General features: G+C 37.3%; 1 protein-coding gene across 2 annotated transcripts in view; it reads right to left on the bottom strand.

Annotated features, from left to right (window-relative positions):
* Nucleotides 1–21,763, bottom strand: part of RSPO2 (R-spondin 2) — a 183,877-nt gene that overhangs the window by 59,314 nt on the left and 102,800 nt on the right. The window contains exons 4-5 of one of the 2 annotated variants that reach the window (XM_011961100.1): nt 9,382–9,525; nt 6,775–6,963 (exon numbers count right to left, since the gene is read on the bottom strand). In XM_011961100.1, coding sequence (XP_011816490.1) covers nt 6,775–6,963; nt 9,382–9,525 — 333 coding nt within the window. The remainder of the gene's footprint in view (nt 1–6,774; nt 6,964–9,381; nt 9,526–21,763) is intronic. The other variant, XM_011961101.1, reaches the window with a different exon arrangement.

The raw sequence follows: 21,763 nt of genomic DNA, 5'->3' as shown, positions 1-21,763 counted from the left end.
ACAGGGTTTCACCACATGTTGGCCAGGCTGGTCTCAAACTTTTGACCTCAGGGGATCTGCCCCCTTGTCCTCCCATAGTGCTGAGATTACAGGTGTAAGCCACCAGGCCCAGCTGAGAATAAATTATTACGAGAAATGATTAGGGCATTTATACTTAAGACTTTCCTATCTTATAAAAGGAAAAAACAAGTCTCCTGTACAGAGGGAGAAAAAAAATACCAGTGACACCATGTGTGTCCTATTAAAGTTGTTTTTATTTTGGAATGTTGTAAAAATTGTTTTACATATATTACCATAAGAGTAGCTTCCTGCATAGAACTTTGGGTCTTCAGTGGCATATGTAGTTGAGAAATTCTTTTTACAAGTACCCATAAAAGAAACTACTATGTGCTGCCCCAGACTACATTGAAATGGGGCTCATAGAGATTCCAGATGGGAAGCTGTGGAGAATAGCACAAAAGTGTGTCTTCCTCCACTAGTTCACTCACTGCCTGCCCCGCAGCCAAGCAAGGCCAGCGCTCGGATTGTCTCAAAATGAAACTGAGAAAAGTTGTCTCATGCCCACCCCCTCATCATCCACATTCTGAGTGTTTTACACCCCCTTATATTCATGTCTATGGCCATGTCTATGCCCAAGACTGTGTCAAATTTGGAGATCCCTTTTCTGCCCCCCTCATTTCCTCAGAGCCTTACCCTCCAATATGTGAAAATTAGTCAATCTGAAAGAAATTATTCCTTGAAAAGAAAAACTACCACCACCATCACCAGGTGCCACTGGCTATCCTCTGCCCACTTTCAGAAAATGAGCAAAAATATTTTAAAAAGCGAGGGTGGGCTGGGGATATGAAGGGGATTCATCTTAAGATTCTGTTAAGACCCCTGAAGCAGGAATTTCAGACACTTTAGCTACTGAAAAGAACGTTTGGAGGCAAGTGGATTTTTGTTTAACACCACCTTAATAATTATACATTAACATTTTCAAAGTGGCTACTTAAGGGTTACCCTCCCAGTTCATAATCCCTTCACACACACACACACACTACTATTAGCTTCCATGTAGCCAGAGTACCTGGAAAATAGTATCACTTGCTTAATTTAAAATGACTAACACAAATCATTGATTTCTCAGAGAGACATAACACTTTTAGCATAGCAAACAGAAAGGCAATAAGAATTTCCTTTTAGATGCTCTCTTCTTCACATAAAAATTTTAATATCGACATTCTTGACAAACTCTAAAAGAAAAGAGGTTGTCTCTTATCTCTTCTCTTCCAGGCTACTCTTTAGGGTCACATGTACAAAGCGGACCACATAAATTGTGACTCAAATGTAAACAAAATATAGAGAAATAAAGAACATATGTCCATAGCATATTTTCTTGACCCCATCCTATTGAAAAATGTGCTTATTTCCTGCTCTGGGGTTAATCTATCACAATCTACAACCATCTTTAGTTATATTGTCTAATACCCAGTCCACATGTTCCTGTCAGTTTATACACACACACACACAAAAAAAACAGGTTTGGAGAAGTCTTACTACTACTACCTTTTAAAAAGTAGATTTTTGCAGAGATTAAAGTTCTAAGTGGCTAATTCTTTTGTTTCCTACCAAGAACCACTTTTGAAGAAAGAAAGAATATTCTAAAATTAAAATAGTATACGATAGCAGATTTCATACTTACATTTTATCACAGTACTAAGAAAATGTGACTGGAGTTTAAAGAACTACTGTGTGGTTACTAAAAACTGCACTATGGTGAGTTGAGGCAGCCATGAGCAAAAGAGGCAGAAAGCTATCCCAGCATATGATAAAGCATCACCTTAATTACTCTAAGAGTCCGATATTTGAAATGTGTCAGAAAGCAAAAAACATGCTGGGCACAGAGCCTTCTGATGTGGAGATGGGTATCAGGTTACCCAGGGCTTCTGTGTAGGCCAAGGAGCAATGGTCAGAGATGAATGTCGGATGTGGCTCCACACAAGGCAGTCTTCTTTAGAGGGCTGGCTTTGAAAGATTAAGGATGGCAACGACAATCTTGAAGCCACATTTTCCCCCCACCAACCAAGGACTCTAAAGGAGAGTAGGGCCTTCACAGGGGAAGCTGAATCAAAACAAAGCCAGTGGCTCAACACTTTAGTCCTTATGCAATGATCATTGGGATATGTTTCATCAGTGATTCCAAATTGGAAGGGATGGCGACGGCAGGGTTGTTTAAAAGCATTTGTGGAGCAAAAGTAAAATGATATTTCTGCATCGAGGGAGAAATAAATAAAAGTTGGGGAGTTTAATGTTGGATAACCATGGCTTTATCTTTGGTCTTTATCATAAAGACCAAGGAAAAAGCACAGGAAAACAGGTTTCCCTAGCAGCAGGGTGATGGTCCTACTCTCGGTTCTACCACTAGTAACTTGTTATGTAACACCCTGTACCAGTCAGAGCCTCCATGGAGCTCAGTTCTTTCCTCTTCCCTAAAATATGGCAGGAGAATCAAGGATGCTCCAAAAATAATTTCCCTTAAAGCTTCAAAGTATCTCCTTCATTTAGATCTCTGATCAAATGTAACTCCTTCGATTTTCCTGATCACCCTACATAACATAGTATACCCTGACCCATTCACTAGCTCCCTGTCCTACTTGTCTCCACAGCCCTTGTCTCCACATGAGATTATGGACACTCACCCACTTCTTTACTGCAGCTATTCCTGCTAGAAAAAGCTCTCTAAGTAAGGACTCTGAGCAATCCCACGCCTAGACTTATGATTGGCACATAGCAGTGCTCAACAAATATCTGATGAAATAAATTAACAAAATGAGTTGTGATGAGGCTTGACAAAAAAAGCAGGGAGTCCCATACAGAGAGGACAGAATATTTCTGATTGAGATCATGATGTTAGTCTATCCTCCTGTGAAAGGGTAGAAGACCATAGCCACCTACAGATGACATTTTGTCCTGTACATGAGCATCCTCCAACATAATACCTTAGCAACCACAAATTTGTTCTTCCATGTGTCATTTAAATATAGGACAAAAAGTATGTTTATACTTTTGTATTAAGATATTCCCTAATGTACAACATGATCCAGACTTGAAATTCTTTCCACTTAAAGCTTTAAGTTATATATTCATAAATTGGTCTCAACATGATTTTCTTAATTAGTATATTCAGGGAGAGGGCAAAGGGAGTAGAGACAGTTATATCGCAATGAGTACAGCTTTCATTTTCAAGTCGTTCACTCTTTTTTTCACTCGTTTCCTATACTCAGTGTTCAATATTTTTTTCTCACATTGTCCATCTTTTTTTTTTTTTTTTCGAGATGGAGTCTTGCTCTGTCACCAGGTTGGAGTGCAGTGACGCGATCTTGGCTCACTGCAACTTCCACTTCCCAGGTCCAAGCCACTCTCCTGTGTCAGCCCCCTGAGTAGCTGGGACTATAGGCACCTGCCACCATGACCAGCTAATTTTTATATTTTTAGTAGAAGCGGGATTTCACCATGTTGGCCAGGATGGTCTCGATCTCTTGACCTCGTGATCTGCCTGCCTTGGTCTCCCAAAGTGCTGGGATTACAGGCATGAGCCATCACACCCAGCCTCTCTTTTTTCCATGGTCTTTTATGCTCCCTTTTCTCTTCTGTCATTCTCCATAAATCAGTCTGCTATGTTGGTAGCTAAGTCACAGGTCATGTACAGATTTAAAAATAATCTTGTTAGTCTTTGAAGGACCAAGCAGAGTCCTCCCTGAAGTAGGAAGCTGAAAGCTGCTGGATGTGTAAAGTTTGGCAAATGCAGGGGGTAGCTAGCTACTGGGAAAGTGTTCAGATCCTTTGTTGTGAAACTACGCTCCTGGCCTTCCAAGTCTCTTCCTCAACTTCATATGACAGCCACAGAACTCGCCTGCATCTTTTGGCAATTAATCCTAGTATATCAGATTTTAGAAGAGAACAGGACCTCAGAGATCACCTAACCCCCGCCACCAAACCCTCAATTTTACAAATGAGGAAATGGAGGCCAAGAGAGGTTAAGTGACTTGTCAGGGCTCATGGAATTAACAAGTTGACACGATGTAGGGACCCAGATAGCTCCAGACCAGGACCCTGAAGAATGATTGTTGGAAAAGCCCAAGAAACCTTACAGGTTCTGCTATCAAAAATGAAAAAGCGAGATAACTGATCTAAAGGAAAAGTTTGGGAATGAAGAAGACTGAGTATTTCAAGTGTAAATTGATCTACTACTTAAGGTATTTCCAGATATTCTTTGATTTTTTTTTTAAAAGAAAGAAAGCAAATAAGCATATAACAGTTAAGGAAAAACTAGGCTAAGAATTACACTTAAAAAAAAAAACTCTTAAAGCCATTTATGTTTTCATATTTAATAGTTTTCAATGTAATATCTTATATGCATAGTGATGACTATACCGTTACACTGACCTCTAACTTATGCCTTTCAGTAATCAAAAGCAGCTGATTTTAATGTGCCGCTGCTTTAGTGTGAAGGAGCTTAAGGCTGCGTTTGTGTGCAATCAGGTTAAGATTGGTTCCAACAGGAGAAAAATCCATACATATGTTGCAAAGATCTTAAAAATGCCTGTATTCCCAACCTGATTACAACTTACATTTTTGCATGGTTTGTCAAAGCAGATCACTGAAATCAAATCAAGATGTAAAAACGGATAAAGTGGCTTTCTTCTCCATTCTTCCATTAGTTGCCATGACCTACTGAAGAAAGGAACTTTTCCCTCTCTCACCTGAGGCAAGGTGGGATATTCCCCTGGAAGTTACGCCAATTTTTATCAATTGGTGCTCAAGTTACAAAGCTAATTTTCTAATTTTCATTTCCTACATTTGTAAATATAAGTTACTTTATTACAGAATAATTTGCCATTTCTCTCAGCAATTATATTTAGTTTCCTTTTAATAAAACAGTAAACAAATTGATGTAACTTTGAAAACCTATTTAAAGGTTATATAAAATTGATTTTATTAAACTGAAAATGTAGATACAAGAATTAGAGCTATAGCTAGTCTTTCCTAATAAGTAAAACTTGGTAAAACATCAATAAGAATTAAATCAGTCTGTTACTTGTTTGTCAAAAAGAGAATATTAGCAGATGATACATAAGCATTTCTTTTGGCATCATTTAAATTGCTGACAGTATCAAATTGTATTCGACTAAGACAGTATATTGCTGTTAACATGAAAAATACAAATGAAATAAATATCATGGTTAACAGTCTAGCTGTTATCTAGAAAATTCTCAAGTCAGACTGTGGCTAGGTCAAAATAAAGAGTTTTGGAGAGGAGGGAAATGTGTTGCCTCTTTTACACACAAGCATGTTTGTTACAGGAGCATTTTCAGTTTAATTTTTGCTATTAATGTAAACCACAATTGGGGGACCACATTGCTGGAAGAGGAATGGGGGAGGGGCTAGTTATATAAACAATATACAACAAAGAAAGTCTTTATTTCCAATACCTGAATACATCAGGTTTGTTTTTAGGGAGAAGGTTGCAGGTTAAATGCTTTCAGCTATCCAAGAAGTGGCTTATTAGTTTTGTAAGAAAATATTTTCTTATATTTTGACTGAAAAATACCTAGTTTAAGTGAACAAAACCATCCTTGTTAGTGAAAAGCAGACCCACAAAAACTTTGTTTCAAAGATCCAGTAAGGAAAAGCAAAACTAATTCAAGAGGAAAAGCTGCTTTCCTAATAGTAGCTTCTGAATCTGGATCCAATAGTTCTCAAAGGTCGACTGGAGTCTTCGAGTCTTAAAAGTTTTGTCTTTCTCCATGGATCATAGACATTCTCTATGAGGCAGCATAACACGGATATAAACCTGTTTTAAGTAGTTAAATATTCTCTTTCTGGGCTATGGTCATAAAGCTGAAAAGTTATGCACCCACAGAAAGAAAGAAGGCAAGCAAAAGTTATGATTATTTTACAGAGCAGTTTTCCAAACACAACTTTCTTTTTTGCTCTTCTATTTTGAGCGAATGGCAATGTAGCATCCGCTAGTGATAAAATAAATGTAACCCAGTGATTACTGCTTTAGGGACAGCACAGTGACAGGGCTCAGACCCGCACTTCAACTTAACTGATTCTGCGTCGGCCAGCACCTCAGCTATGTGCTCTTCCAATTTCTAAATGGGCCTAATCCTGTTATTACAGAATAATTACTGCAAATCAGCACAATTACTACAAAGATTTGAGTAAACACACACATACCAGTAGCTGTTTTCTACAAATTATTATCAAAACAAAAAGAAACGGCTAATTGTGGTAACATTAAGACAATGTTTATTCCTCCCAGTGTTTGGGCAAGTTTATTTTAAGTTGTCATCTTCAGCTAGTAACGATGCAGATGATTTTACAGACTCCATAAACCTTTCTAATCTAAACTCTTCTCAACTGAAAGTTGGCCGCTTCCCTCAGAGCAACATCTGCAAAGGCCTGATTTCATAAGAACCCACTTTTATGGTACATTTGCAGAAAAAGCCACCAAAACACATTTAGAAATCTCATTTTAGAAAGCTCATTACTAAGGTACTCTCCTAAATTATGTTTAAGGTATTATGAAAGTAATAAAATATGCACTTCATATTTTTCACAACTGAAGCATTTGTTTTTAAGTAAGTACAACAAAACTTTATCCCCTCACCAATATTATCGGATTTCCTTCAAAGATAAATACTTATTTTTGGAAGGGAGGGTGGTTAGGAAGCCGGAGAATTCAGAAAGCACACAGCACACAGTAGTGATTATATCGAGACCTACCTCCTGGACAGTGCCTCATTGCCATCTTGCATCTCCTGGATTCAGCAATGGTTGGACATGGTATTGTGTCTTTCACTGGCTTTTTAACAATTTGCCGTGTTCTGGTTTCCAGACCCCATTTAAATCCACATGTGCGATTATTTCTGCTACAAGTTCCCCATTCGCTCCAATGACCAACTTCACATCCTTCTAGTAAAGATTTTTAGAAAAAGAAAAAAACACAAGCACATAAGTTAGTATCCATTTGCTTTACTGTCATCAAATTTACATAGCAGTGTTCCTTCACTGGCCCCACCTTGGGATACCAAAAATTAAGTGGTACAGTCTTGAAGACCTATACTCGCCTTTTGGGAACTTGAATTTTTTGAACCATAGAATACTTCTATCAAAAAAAAAAAATACCCCTTAAGTAATTCATAAGCTGTTACTTTCCATTTGTCTTAGTTCAGTTTTCAAAGGATGCTATTGGTCAGTTCTGTTTCTTCCTTCAACTTTTAAGTTCAGGAGTACATGTGCAGGATGTGCAGGTTTGTTACATAGGTAAATGTGTGCCATGGTGGTGTGCTGCACAGATCAACCCATCACCCAGGTATTAAGCCCAGCATCCATTAGTTATTCTTCCTGATGCTCTCCCTCCCTGCATTGCCCCCATCCTGATAGGCCCTAGTGTGTGTTGTTTCCCACCATGTGCCAGTGTGTTCCCATCATTCACACGTGAGAACATGTGGTGTTTGGTTTTCTCTTCCTGCATTAGTTTGCTGAGCATAATGGCTTCCAATTCCAACCATGTCCCTGCAGAGGACTTGATCTCGTTCTCATTTATGGCTGCATAGTATTAGATGGTATATGTGTACCACATTTTCTTTATCCAGTCTACCAGTGATGACCATTTAGGTTGATCCCATGTCTTTGCTATTATGAATAGTTCTAATGATACTAAAATGTGTAATCTTTAAAGAGTGAACAGTTAAAACCTAAAGTAGAAGACACTATTTTCTACCATGACAGAAGACAAAATTTTACAGGCTAGATCTGAATGTGCCTCCACCAAATCCATAAATGTGTTTTAGTTTGGAAGCACTTGGTGAAAAAAATGGGGAGCTTGCTTTGCATTTTCTGACTTTCTTTTCTTTCAGCAGGTGTCTGGAGACCACAGTTCTTATTCCCCATATTGGTGTACATTACTATAGTTTGAAAAGTAAACAAATGTGATCAGTCATTTGAAAATGTATGTTTTTACTACATACGTAAAAGCCTTTAGCATCCCCTATGTTAAGTCCACATAGTGGAAAATAGGCTATCCCCTAACTCCCAGGGGAGGGAGAGGAGGAAGTAAAAGGATAAGCATATACAAAGCTAGACCTCCTCATCAACTTCACCATTAGAACTCCTCTTCACGCTAGTGGATGAAGACTGAGGTCCAGAGTCTGTATACAATTAATATTTCCATCTTCTAGACATCAGTGGGTATCATAGCTGCTTCTTAGACTTTTCAAAGACATTTAAGATTTTTTTATTCATAGAATGCATAAGACTCTATTTATAATATGCTTATAGTTAAGGATTTCAGCGTTTCCACTGAACATTTGTAATGTGTGTGTCCTGCCTCTCAAAAGAAAATTCAACATTCTGAATCTGTTCTTCTAGTGACTTTCTTATTTTAATAGTGGTGCCTATATAAATGTATTAATTCACACATAAGTAGAAACACAAATGCACATATTTCTTCAAAAACCACTTATTTAAATGTCTTCTCTGCAAGCTCTCAAATACACAATTACAGACTACTTCAGCAATATTTTCATAGAAAAATTTCAAATTTTCTTCTAAGTCTCCATTTTAAGGGATGTAAAGTCTAATACATAGCTGTGTTGTATATCATATCAGATATATAACAGCAAATGAAATTCTGGGGAGGGAGCATGTCAATACATCCATGATTAGATTAAGAGATTCATCATAATGTAGCCACTGACAGATCTTTACCTTTCAGTCAGTGGTATAAGAATGCCAAGGTCTTTTACCAACACCCAGAAGATATAAAATTTATAAAATGTGTTACTATTTTCACAGATAGAACATATATATCAAAATATGCATTCTAGGTATATAAATTTGGTAATCATTTTAATGCATTTGTAACATATAATCAACAAAATATGGCACAAATAATTTCTTTTCAAGTTTTTTTTTTTTTTACACAAACAGCTAAGCAAGCAGTTCTGTAATTCCACACATAGCAAAAGCAATAAAGTAGTTAGCTGATGTGGTAGTGCTTAAAAGTTCTCTTCTGAACAAAATGTTTTTCTCTAACAGTTACTAATAATTTATTAAGAAATAGATGTATTACACAGATGATTAAGAAAAAACTTTGTCAGCATTTAAGTAGATTAACCTAGCAAATGCACAACTAGCAAATTTTACAGCAAGAGATGAGACTATCCAATTGTCATGATACTTAAAGTCAGCAAAGAACTTAATTTTCAGTTCTACTGAACAAGAGAACCAATTTGTTTCTTAGTTTAAATATATCTAGCATGCATATTTTTAAGAAACAGGTGTTAAAATAAAAGTTGCAGTTTGAGAGTCACATTAAAAACTACTCACCCACACATTCCATGGTTTCTTCTAATGGTGCAAAACCATCTGGACATTCATCAAAGCAACGGCCTCTATGCAAATAAAAGCCTACTTTGCACTTGGTACAAAAGTCTTTGCTAAAGCAAGAATCGCAGTTTTCTATTCTGCATCCTAAAAACAATTTTAAAGAGAAAAAAGAAAATTTCAGTCAAAGAAATTTACTTGTTTTACAAACAAAACTTTTATAAACTCATAGGTTAGCCCATTTGAAATTCTCATCACCAGAGAAATATTGTTTAACTCATTTGTTTCCTAGCGCCATCTCATTCTAAATCATTCCCGTCTCTTCCAACAGCTTACTACATCAATAATCCAAGAGAGAATGCCAGCCCAGGGTCCCACGCGCCATGAGAACTTTCAGAAATGTTAGTAATCTCCAGATGGGATTAAAACAAAAAATTCAAAAGAAAAAGAAAACACTCCCTCTACCAATTACTTGCTGCCAGTATTGAAATCTGTCCTACCCTCAAAAGGCCTCCAGTGGGAACACTGTAATAAGCATTTGTGTATAGGAAATGAGTTAAGAATTTTTAAAATGTTTTCAAATGCATGGTCTATTTTATAGGGCACTGGTCAACACTAGCACCTACATTCATCAGAGGGTGACCTGAGTGGGGCCGGGGGCGGGGTGGAACTTTAGGTCATTTTGTTGAAAACCTACAATGTGTCAAAGGCTTTACACATGTTTCCATTGAATCTTCACAATAATCCTACATGTGGGCATTAGAAACTCCATTTGGCATATAAGAAACCTGGGACTAACAGAGTAGCAGCTGAATTGGTTCTGAAAGCCGCCAAAACCATCTGCCTTTTAAATCCATTCTCTTTCTCTCTGTAACTCACTCACTGAAGCCCGCTAGGAGTTTGTGAAACAGATGTGCTTTCAGGTCTGTTACATCTGGGTGTGAATACCAAGCTCTGCCCTTACCAGCTCTGTAACTTTAGACAACTATATGCCTCTCTGAGCTTCTATTTCCTCCTGTAATAAACAGGGGCATCACTGATCTTACAAAAACTATTGCAAGGTTTTGTAATAATATATGTAAATTGACAGGCTCATAATAGGTCGTCTGCAGATAGAAGCCACAGTGAATTAGAAACATGTATTTTTCCACTAAACCACATACATTACAATAAGGTATAAAAAGCAATAATTTATGAGCTTGTATTTTAGATCAGATTCCCTTGTAGGCCAGTAACATCTGGGTCAGAAATCCTTGGCATGCACAGGTGAAAATAAATACACTCTCTTAACTACTCTTCAAGGAAAGGAGAGAAGTTTGGAGGACTGGTAAATTCCAAGGTCAAGTTTTCAACAGATTGTAGTACATTATTACTTGTAACAGTTTTAACTGATGCAATTGACAGCACATAAAGTCCTATGAAAACTCTGTGACATCACATGTATTCATTTAACAAGTCTCCAGAACTATACTTCCTGCTTTAAGGATTCAGGAAGCTTTAAGACATATAGTTCCCATAAGCAAAGAGATAAAGGGGTAAAAATAAAAATGCAGCCAAGATGTTAAATCACTGAAGATTTCAGTGCTTTAAAGGCTATATTTAAAGGCTAAAAATAAATTTCATTAAAACAGATCACATAAGAAATGACTGTGTCTAGACCTATTAAAAATGGCAACTCTTTGCCTTTCAATTTTGAGTCTAAACAGGCTTCTGTGTATTAAATGACCAGTATGAAGCAGCTAATGCAACTTCTAAAATGTTACCAAGTTTATAAACAGAACACCAAATATGTGTGGCTTAAAGTCCACATACAAATCTACACTACTGCTCCTTTGGTGGGGAGGGAAATGGTCAGCACAGAAGAATAGTTTATCACCCCATAAAAGGTTCATTTGTAGACTTAAATGCTTTAACCTATATTTTAATAAAATCATGGTCCATAGCTGGTCAATAACCTCTTAATCATGGTCAAAATACATGACCATTATGTCCACAAATTGTTAGTTTTCTTGCTATATTTTTTTAAAAAACAAGCAGCCCTTCCTGCTGTAGAGTTATTTTCCAAGAAATAGTAATGAGCATTCCAAAGGATAAAACAGAACTAAAGGGTGAAGAGAAAAAAAAAAAAAGAGCACTTATACTTAAAGAGAAAAAGAAGACTTTACACTTCGTAAATCAGCTATCATCTACGAGGTCTGACTTCTCTCTAAAATAAAGCCACACCAATAAGCTTTTTGGCCAAAACGTTATAGCATTTGGAATTAATTTTACCAGGCCCTTTGCTGATCTTTACTGTTACTTGTAGCTCCCTTCCCTTATTTCATTCCATGCTCCTAATACCAGTTCATAGAATATGGAATTGCTGAAATACCTAACATTCTCTGTAAAGTCCCTGAGGACTTCTTCAGGTATAAATCCTGTTGGATGAAAGCTTAATTATTTGTTCTTGAATTCAAGTAGAATATAAATGATATGTTCAAATTGTAGAAAATGATAACCATTTAAAAGTACAAGGTGAATTATAAGTAATGACCTAGAAAACCCATTGTTAAGTTAAAAAAAAGAGACAGCTTGGCTGGCCATGGTGGCTCACATCTGTAATTCCAACACTTTGGGAGGCCAAGGTGGATGGATCACTTGAGCTCAGGAGTTCAAGTTCAACCTAGGCAACATGGTAAAACCCCATCTCTAAGAAATTAGCTGGGCATGGTGGTGTGTGCCTGTAGTCCCAGCTACCTGGGGGGCTGAAACAGGAGGTTCACTTGAGCCTAGAAGGTCAAGGCTGCAGTGAGTTGTGTCTGCGCCACTACACTGTAGCTTAGGCAACAAAGTGAGACCCTATCTCAAAAAAAAAAAAAAAAAAGGCAAGTTGCGAGATATATATAGTACAACACAAAACTACGTATGCTTGCATGTGTTCATCTGTATGAAGTAGCTTAGGGAAGTTAACTTAGGGAGGGGATAGAATTTTCAAGTATGTTACAGTTATTATTCTGAATCATATCCTTTAATTACATTTATGTAATTAGTATCGTAGAAAAGGTTATTACAATATGTATTTGTGACCTACTTAAGTTTATTCAAAAAGTGCAACTCCATTAACATTGTAAAATTAAGCTCTTTTGATTTTAACACGCAAGAATAAAGGTATCTATCCCATCTAAAACTTTTTCAGATTTGAGTGCATGAATTATACCCCTGATTTAATAATGTTGAACCTGCTATAACCTTCAAACAAATACCTTCATTTAGCCATCTCTTGCCAGTATCCTTTGTTTTCACATGTTCAATAGCGTTGCTTTTCCTTCACTCAAATTTTAAGGGGAAAAAACTAAATAAAATGTTGTCTGTGTAATAAAGCATTTTTTAAAAAGCTTTGATCAGTGCCAAGTCCTAGCACCTCAAGCTGTGCTGACCATCCTGGCTTCATTTGCTCTTTGCCACTACATAAAACCAACGCAGGCGGCCCATGCATTTGGCAGCCTGCACTGACAGAGCTCATCTGCTCACAAACACCTACGAACCCAATACTTTTTATTCTTTTATTTTTATTTATTTAGAGACAGACTTTTGCTCTTGTTGCCCAGGCTGGAGTGCAATGGCACAATCTTGGCTCACTGCAATCTCCGCCTCCTGGGTTCAAGTGATTCTCCGGCCTCAGCCTCCGAGTAGCTGGGATTATAGACATGCACCACCACGCCCTGCTAATTTTGTATTTTTAGTAGAGACGGGGTTTCTCCATGTTGGTCAGGCTGGTCTCAAAGTCCCAACCTCAGGTGATCCACCCGCCTCGGCCTCCCAAAGTGCTGGGATTACAGGCGTGAGCCACCATGCTCGGCCAAACCCAGTATTTTTGAAAGCAAGCAGCACCACAAGCCACCTAATCCAGGAGGTCTCCTACTTGACGTGCTTCACAGTCCTTGATGACCTTTCTGAGCAGCTCCAGATTCAACCACAACGCCCTGCTCTGTTCAGCCATTTCTCCAGGAGGTAACTCTTCTGATTTGTGGGGGGTCGGAGGAATTCCTGTGTAGTCTCATAGTCCTATATTTTCTCCCCTAGCTTGTAGCCATTTTCCAAAAACTACTTAAGCATTTTATCCTTAATTGGGATTCATATCAACTCTATTAACTCATTTTTATATAAAAGTAAAACATTCTCATTATAAGTAAAAACTCAAAGCAGTACAGAAGGTTTACAGCAAAAAATAGAAATCCTTTTTCTCACCTGAATGGCACATCAGGCCTACTCCCCAGAAATAGCCACTGTGTTAACAGTTTCTTCCATACACTTTAGAAAACCTCTATGTAAATCTTATAAATGAGTTAGTCACCATTAAAACACCAGTAGGATCATACAATAGATTGTTAAACCTTAGAAAACTGTATACTACATAATAGGTGTATTAAAATTCATTAAACATAGGCCTTTTCTATAAAAATATGGGCTTTAAGTCCTCGTTCAAATAAAAGATCCTAGTTTAGCCAACTTACACGCTTCTAAATTACAGTGCCTCCTCAAAAATGTAACCCACCAAATGAGGACTGCCAATATTGGTTTAAGTAAAATTACTGTCCAAGTGAAACTGCATCCAAATGCAGTCTGATGGGGCTGTCATTTGGCAAGAAGGGCTTACCCCTGGCCAAGAAACAGAAAAATAGGCTGAGTACCCTCTCTCCTATCCTCCCACAGTACCCTGTACAGGCTTTAATATAACATTTTTCAAATTACACCACAGTCCAGCTCAACAGTTCATTCCCAGCATTCTCAAGGAACCTAGTATGTGCCAGACCCTAAGAACCTAAACCCATTCCCTATCCTGGAGGTGCTAAGCCAGAGGGGTCCATGTGGCACTAACAGTGCACCACAATGTAACAGGAGATATTAGAGGCATGTCTTAGGTACATTAGAGACAGAAAAGGGACCCATTTCTGTCCTGCCATTCAAGTTTTTTTTTTCAATCTGTGAATTCCCCATTCCTAACACAGTATAGGAAACATGGTGGAGTTTTAATGCTTGCTAAGTAAATGAGCATGAATGTCATTTAAAGTTCAATTTCTGTAATATTTGCATGCTTAGTGAGAGATTGATTGCACATGTACTATGTATTTCTAATATTAAAAAGCCATACTTGTTGTAAAGAACTGCAAATCATATGGAAGAACCAACAGTTAAACACCTGAAAACAATTATACTGGAGAATGTAACTATCAAAGGAAGGCGGGTGATGTGTGCTATGAGTCAGAACCTCAGATGAGCAAGTTTTAGGGAGACAAGGAGAAGCAGAGTCCTGACAAGGGTGGCTGCCCTCATGACGAGGCAATAGAGAAAATCCACATGGCAAGTTGACGGGCCCAGTGAGCAGTGGCTTGGAGGAAGAGGAGGTTAGGTGATGGGATGGTTACTTGGGTTTAGAGGCTGTGGGTAGGGATTATAAAGTATTCATACTTTGAGTGGCTTTAAGTATTTAAGTAATAATTAGTGTTAATAAAAACGAAGCTCGGTTCAAGATTAGGGGCTTAGTCTGTCTAGCAGTGAGTAGTCCCTGTAGATTCTGGCCATGAGCATAACATCACCATGTTTCCTCATTGAGACAGGTAACAGTCCCTCAGGGCCAACCATCCTGACAGGTACATAGAAGCACAGATGAGAAAACAGTGCTTACACCTCAGGATCTTCAGTCTACTGAGGGGAAATCTCCACAGAAAGGCAATTAGGGAATAAAGTGACTACTCTAAGCTAGATGTATAGACAGAGTGAGCTGGGGAGTGAACATTTTCAGAAAGTTAACCTTCCTGAAAGCAGAAGAGAGTAGAGGTCAGGAAAACCATTGGGAGGCTCAACACTCTAAGAGGTAACAGTACCAGGGAGAGGAGTTATGATGAATCCATAAAAGTGACAAACCAAGTGGAAGAGAAGATGAAAAACTGAGAGAAGCCAAAGATCACACAACTATCCTCTCTTCCTTTGGTCTCAACAGTGCTCTCAGGGCACTCGGCAAATGGACAGAATTCCTTTTGTTTCTCTTCCCAGCTAAATTAAGATGACAACAACCATCTCTTTTTTTGTTTGTTTGTTTGTTTTTGTTTGTTTGTTTTTTGAGACAGAGTCTCGCTCTGTCGCCCAGGCTGGAGTGCAGTGGCCGGATCTCAGCTCACTGCAAGCTCCGCCTCCCGGGTTCACGCCATTCTCCTGCCTCAGCCTCCCGAGTAGCTGGGACTACAGGCACCCGCCACCTCGCCTGGCTAGTTTTTTGTATTTTTTTTTTTTTTTTAGTAGAGACGGGGTTTCACCGTGTTAGCCAGACAACCATCTCTTAATTGAATATCTCAGCATGGTCAATCAGATAAATGAGAAAAGTAAATCCTTAACAGCAGAGAAACATCAACCTTTATTAAATCTAGCTGTCAAAATGTAATTATATATATTACGATCACTTTTTGGAGAAAGGGAAGAAGTCAATAAAGTAGAGGGAACCTCAAATACCCCTAGGAATCTATGTTCTTACTTCTTCATGCCCATCAGGGTTGTGAATGCCAGACTGCCTTAGCACACCATGAAAATCCAATTGCTTGTTGCTCCAACTACTCTTACTTTAAACTAGCATCTCTGTTCAGAATGTGATAGTCACTGACAACAATAGGGCATTTATTTAGTCCTCAAGTAGCAGATGCAAGGATCAAAGAATATCAAGCCAACCTCTAGAAACCTCTAGAGATTTCTATGCCTATTACGTGCTAAAATTTGAATAGAAATTAAAGGCAGTTTGTTCCCAAAACACTCAAAATTAGACGTTTAGCAAATTTTCACATGGAAAGCACTAGACTATGGAACTTAATATAAGGTTTTTAAAATTAGTTTTAGTTTAAAAATCTAACAATTTCAAGTACTATTTAACATTTCTTCTCAAAATTTGCAATGGGGTTATAAATATTCCTAAGTTTTAAGCTTTATGTTTTCAAAATCATGCATTTCTAATATATACCATTACAGTAATTCCCTTAGACTATGTATTAATAAAAATTGCCTAAAAGCTAAAATTACATTTTTTGTAATACAGTCAAGTAACATGCAACTCATTAGAACTTCATTATATTTCAACCTAAATAAAAGATGGATCCAGAAGTTTCAGGACTCAGTGTTTTATATTTACAATTAAACTATTTGAGTGATGACATAGAGAACCAGCATTACTAAATTAACAGAAGATCAGAAGATCCAGGGTTAAAGTCTGTTTATAACCCAGTAGAATGAGTTTAAGTCAAGATTGCCTTAATTAGGATAGTTGGTATAGGATGAAATTCAACTATGTCAAATGCAGAACAGGACACTTAGAATTAAGAGCAAGGGGCAGGAATAAGAACTATGTTGAGAATATAGTGGCCACTCAAATAGTACAGTGGTTAGCAGATCTGAGGTTAGAGTCTTGGACCACTTACTACTGTGTGACTGTGGGCAAGTCAGTGAAGCTTTCTCTGTCTTAATGTCCTCATGTATTTTTTTTTTAAAAAAAGGTATTATCAGTCTCTATCTCATAGGCTTTTTGGGAGGATTCAGAGGCTTAATCAGTGCAAAGATCTCAGCACAGAACCTACTGTGTAATTAGTTATCAAAAAGTGAGATTGTATGAGTATAAAAATTTACTACCATGTGATCCGGCAATCCCACTGCTGAGTATATATCCAAAAGAAGAGGAAATCAATATATCAGAGAGAGATCTGCACTTTCATGTTTATTGCAGCACTATTTATAATAGCCAAGATATGGAATTAACCTGAGTACCCACTAATGATTGAAAGGATATTTTATGTATATACACACAATAGAATGTTATTCAGTTATAAAACTAGAATGAAGTCCTGTCATTTCCCACTACATGGATGGAACTGGGGGACATTATATTAAGTGAAATAAGCCAGGCACAGAAAGGCAAACATCAAATATTCTCATTTACCTGTGGAAACTAAAAAAAGTAGATCTCATGGAGATAGAGAGTAGAATGGTAGTTACCAGAGACTGGGAACGGAAGGGGATGAACAGAAGTTAGTCAAGGGCTACAAACATATAGTTAGATGGAAGGAGTAAGTTCTAGCATTCAGTAGTACTGTAGGAAAAACTACAGTTAGCAATCATTTATTATACATTTCAAAATAGAAGAGAAGAACTGTAATGTTCCCAACACAAAAGACAAATGTTTAAGGTGATGGATATCCTAACTACTGATTTAATCATTTCATGTGGCATTCAGATATCAAAATATCACATGTACTCCTAAAAATAAGTGTAACTATTAAATATGAATAATAAAATAAATTTTAATCTAACAACTAGGACAAAAGGATTGCAGTCCAAGATGGCGAATGGAAGAAAGCTCAAATAGGATACTCCATATGAAAAAAAGATATAATTTTAATAAATTGTATAGATGTAGTTATAATAAAATACATATATATGCACTACTCAAATAAAGGGCATTACCCAATAAAGGGCATTACCCACTGTCTAGAGTAAACTTAGTGGCTTCACCCTTGTTTGGGTCACACAGCTTAACCAACTGATCACAATCATTTGTTGGGCACCTACATGGAAAATCAGCTGCTTTGAACATTAGGAACCAGGAGTTAAGAAACCAAGATCTAAGGACAATTTTGACCTGGGGTGGGGGGACAGACGGTACATATCACATTCTCTTTGTGCCTTACTTCCTTAACCATCAGATAAGAAGGCGGAAATACCTGACTTACCTATATCATACAATAAAATCCTGACCTAGGCTGTGATTTAAATCCTCAAGTTCCAATTAGGTACAATGAATTTCTATCTAGAAATTTACATACTGTTCCTTCAGATACCTATAGAGTTCTATCTTATATGCCATAGTATCTTTTATTTTAACTTCTGAGGATATATATGCTGTCAAAAAACATATCAGGAAAAAATATTTAACTTGAAATGTTGCAACAGTTCACTTTTTAAAAACTCCAAATTCACACTTTGCAATATGCTGCTAGTAGCTTCACTGTAATATTTTAATGTTTAAATGTTATATCTTGCCCATCCACAGAGAAAAAATATGAAGAAATATTGACGCTTGTGTAAAATTATGTGGTCAAATAACAAACTCTGAAAATATTGGCTTTATTTCTCATATATTCAAGTGATGCATATTTGAAATCATTCTCAAAACAAATGAAATCAAAATAAACACATTTGCTAAGAACATTAAAGCTTAAAGAGAATGTTTTTCCCATGGTGGAGGTAGGAAACAGTGGGAGAAGGACAACTACCTCAAAATAAAATAGGAAAGGAATGTAATAGTAATTAAAAGTTTCAAAAATTGTAAACCAAATTAGTATCTCATATCAGATTTTAAATTCCTGCCACTATTAGAACTCTCATCTTGGTTACCTCTTGTGCTTTTCCTTTTATGGTAACTTGTCACCCTTTTATATTAAGGTAGAACTAGAGCAGTTTAATCAACTTCAGACCTGCATCTTAGTTGGATTTTTCCAAATGTTGGAAAATGCAGATCTCTCCACCCAACTAAATGGAAAAGCATATGTAAGCTAATACATGTGTTGCCCTCCACTCAACCCTCATCCAAGGAAAACAAGAAGAATCTCTTAATCCCTTTACACTCTAAATAGGCTAGAGCAAACTTTTCCTATAACGAGCCAGATAATAAATATTTTAGGCTTTGCAGACCATACGGTCTCTGTCTAAACAACTCATCTCTGTCGTTACACAAAATGAAGCCATAGACAATATGTAAATGATTCAACATGGCTGTTTTCCAATAAAACTTTATGAACATTGACATTTAAAAGTTAATATCATTTTCATGTGTCACAAAATATTGTTCTTTTGATTTTTTTGTCTTAAAATCTCAATTACTTAAAAATCTAAAAGCTATTCTTAGCTTAAGGGCCCTCCCGAAAAGATAGCAGTCCAGATTTTGCCCCTGGGTCATAGTTTGCTGACCCTTAGGCTAGAAAATTACTGAAATACCTGGGTACCTTGATAGAAAAAAGGAAAAAAAAAAATAAAGAGTTTGATTTTGAAAACACCAAATGGTAGCATTTAAGCTTGGGGAGGCATAGTGATGTCTTCCATGTACCATCTGGCTGTGGGCATAAGACAAATACCAGATGAGCATGAGGATGCTGGAATTCAGTTATCTCGACTCGACATGGGAATACTTCTATTTCAGTATTTTTAATTTTATTCACACTGTATTGATAAATCAAGAATGACAACTCCTGATCAGTTGTCAGTGGGTCAATATTCCATTCTATTTTAATAAGTGTCTAATTTTTTTCTTGCTGTGGCACTGACTTTTGAATGAAGTTGCTGGTTGGAAAGAAAAGAAGAGAGAAGAACTTTACAAAGCCATGTATTTGGGCTGCAACTAGCTTGACATTTGTGTCCAGTCCTATAGTTTATGTCCAGTCCTATAATCCAGTATAGCTGGACATAAATGTCCAGCTATAGTCCTATAGCAAGATATTTTAATTGCTCTGTTTGTGAGCGTGGCTTTGTCATGTATGCCAATGCAGTTTGATGATAAAAGTAGATACAGTCTTGGTTGTACCATGCAGTGGCAGGCAACCCTCCGGCCAGTTAGTGGACTTAACAGAACGCCTGTTACCTGCTCTGTAAATGAGGGTATTAACTGCCTCGCAGGATTTCCAGATGTGATTTAAAAGATGCAGGTCAAAGTATTTTTAAAACTAAAGCATTAGGCATATGCTCTATTTACATTAAAACAGCACAAGGTGGCATCCGCCTTGGAAATATAATAATAGAATGATGTTGCCAAACTTGGGTCTATACTGAAATAATAGGCTCACTTACAAGAACTACCAAATCCACAAGAAACAAATGTAAGTTTGAAAAATACAATTACCTCTATTAAATGGAAAGTCAGGACTTTTACTTTCCAACCATTAGTACTGTTACTAAAAACAAAAGTAAAATCTTCTGTAAAGAGTATCGAAAATCATATAGCCATCTTTCTCACAGAGAGAAAAATGTTTATTCTAGCTTTTAGAATATCTATTTGATATAATCTATCTTCCAGGACAAATTAGGAGAAAGAGTGCCCTTTGAGTTTTCCATAAAGGGTAATAGAATAGAATTAAAACAGGGTCTACATCTCACAACAGGCAGCTACTGCATTGCAACTGTGGATCAGTACATTAAACAGTGCACTGTGCAGGTGAATAACCATTACTGAAGTTGTTAATATCATCCCTGATCTGGCCTACTGAAATCTTTGATGGTTTATCCATACAGGTGCTACAGATCACAATGACAAAATTAAGATTGCTTTATTGCAGCTACAAGAGGAACACTGTGATCTTGCAAAAACACATATTTTTCATGTCATTTCCCTACTTTAAAATGCTTCAATGGCTCACTTTCACTTGCAGAATCAAGTACAAACCCTTGATTTTAAAACACAAGATCTTTCTTGCTAGGCATGTCTATCTACCTTCCTAGCCTCATCTCTACCTGTACCTTTCACCTTAGCCATGTTCAGTTATGTGTGTGAAGTTTCTTGAAAACATCCCCTGCCCTCCCAGCATCCAGCTACCTATGATAGTTCTTCCCTCATGGTTTTACCAACTCTGTCCATCATAATCCCCCTATTAAATGTAGAAAACAGAGCCTGTCTTATGCTAGTCTGTATTCTTAGGTCCCAGCATGGGGGCCTGACATGGTACATGTATCTGCTGAATGATTAACAAATTTAATGCTAAATATCCATCGGTTTAGAATAAACACAGTCTTTTTTTTCTTTCTTTTTTTTTGAGACAGAGTCTCTCTGTCACCCAGGATGGAGTGCAGTGGTATAATCTCAGCTCACTGCAACCTCTGCCTCCCAGGTTCAAGTGATACTCATGCCTCAGCCTCCCAAGTAGCTGCGATTACGGGTGCCTGCCACCATGTCTGGCTAATTTTCTTCCTTTTTGTAGAGATGGAGTTTCATCACTTTGGCCAGGCAGGTCTCGAACTCCTGACCTCCAGTGATCCACCCTCCTTGACCTTCCAAAGTGCTGGGATTATAGATGTGAGCCAATGTGCCCAGCCCATTTTTTATATTTTAGTGTAATAGCATAATTTTATAACAAACAAAAATATTTCAGATTATACAGAGCTACATTTTCAAATTAGGCACCAAATTACTAAATATCATGTTAAAGTTTTTATGTGTCATGTTTTGTCTTTAAGAAACAAAGGTTGCACAGTCCTTAACCATAAGCCAAGCAGAAATAAGAGTGGGAGGGAGAGACTGAACAATAAACTAGACTTGAAATACACAAAGTCATAACGTGACCAATACTGTAAAAAGAAACTGCCAACATCAGATATTAATCCTTTA

This window comes from Colobus angolensis, unplaced genomic scaffold (genome assembly GCF_000951035.1).
Source record: "Colobus angolensis palliatus isolate OR3802 unplaced genomic scaffold, Cang.pa_1.0 Scaffold535, whole genome shotgun sequence".
Taxonomy (NCBI): domain Eukaryota; kingdom Metazoa; phylum Chordata; class Mammalia; order Primates; family Cercopithecidae; genus Colobus; species Colobus angolensis.
Note: the sequence above shows the minus strand (reverse complement) of the source record. Positions and strands in the feature narration are given on the sequence as shown.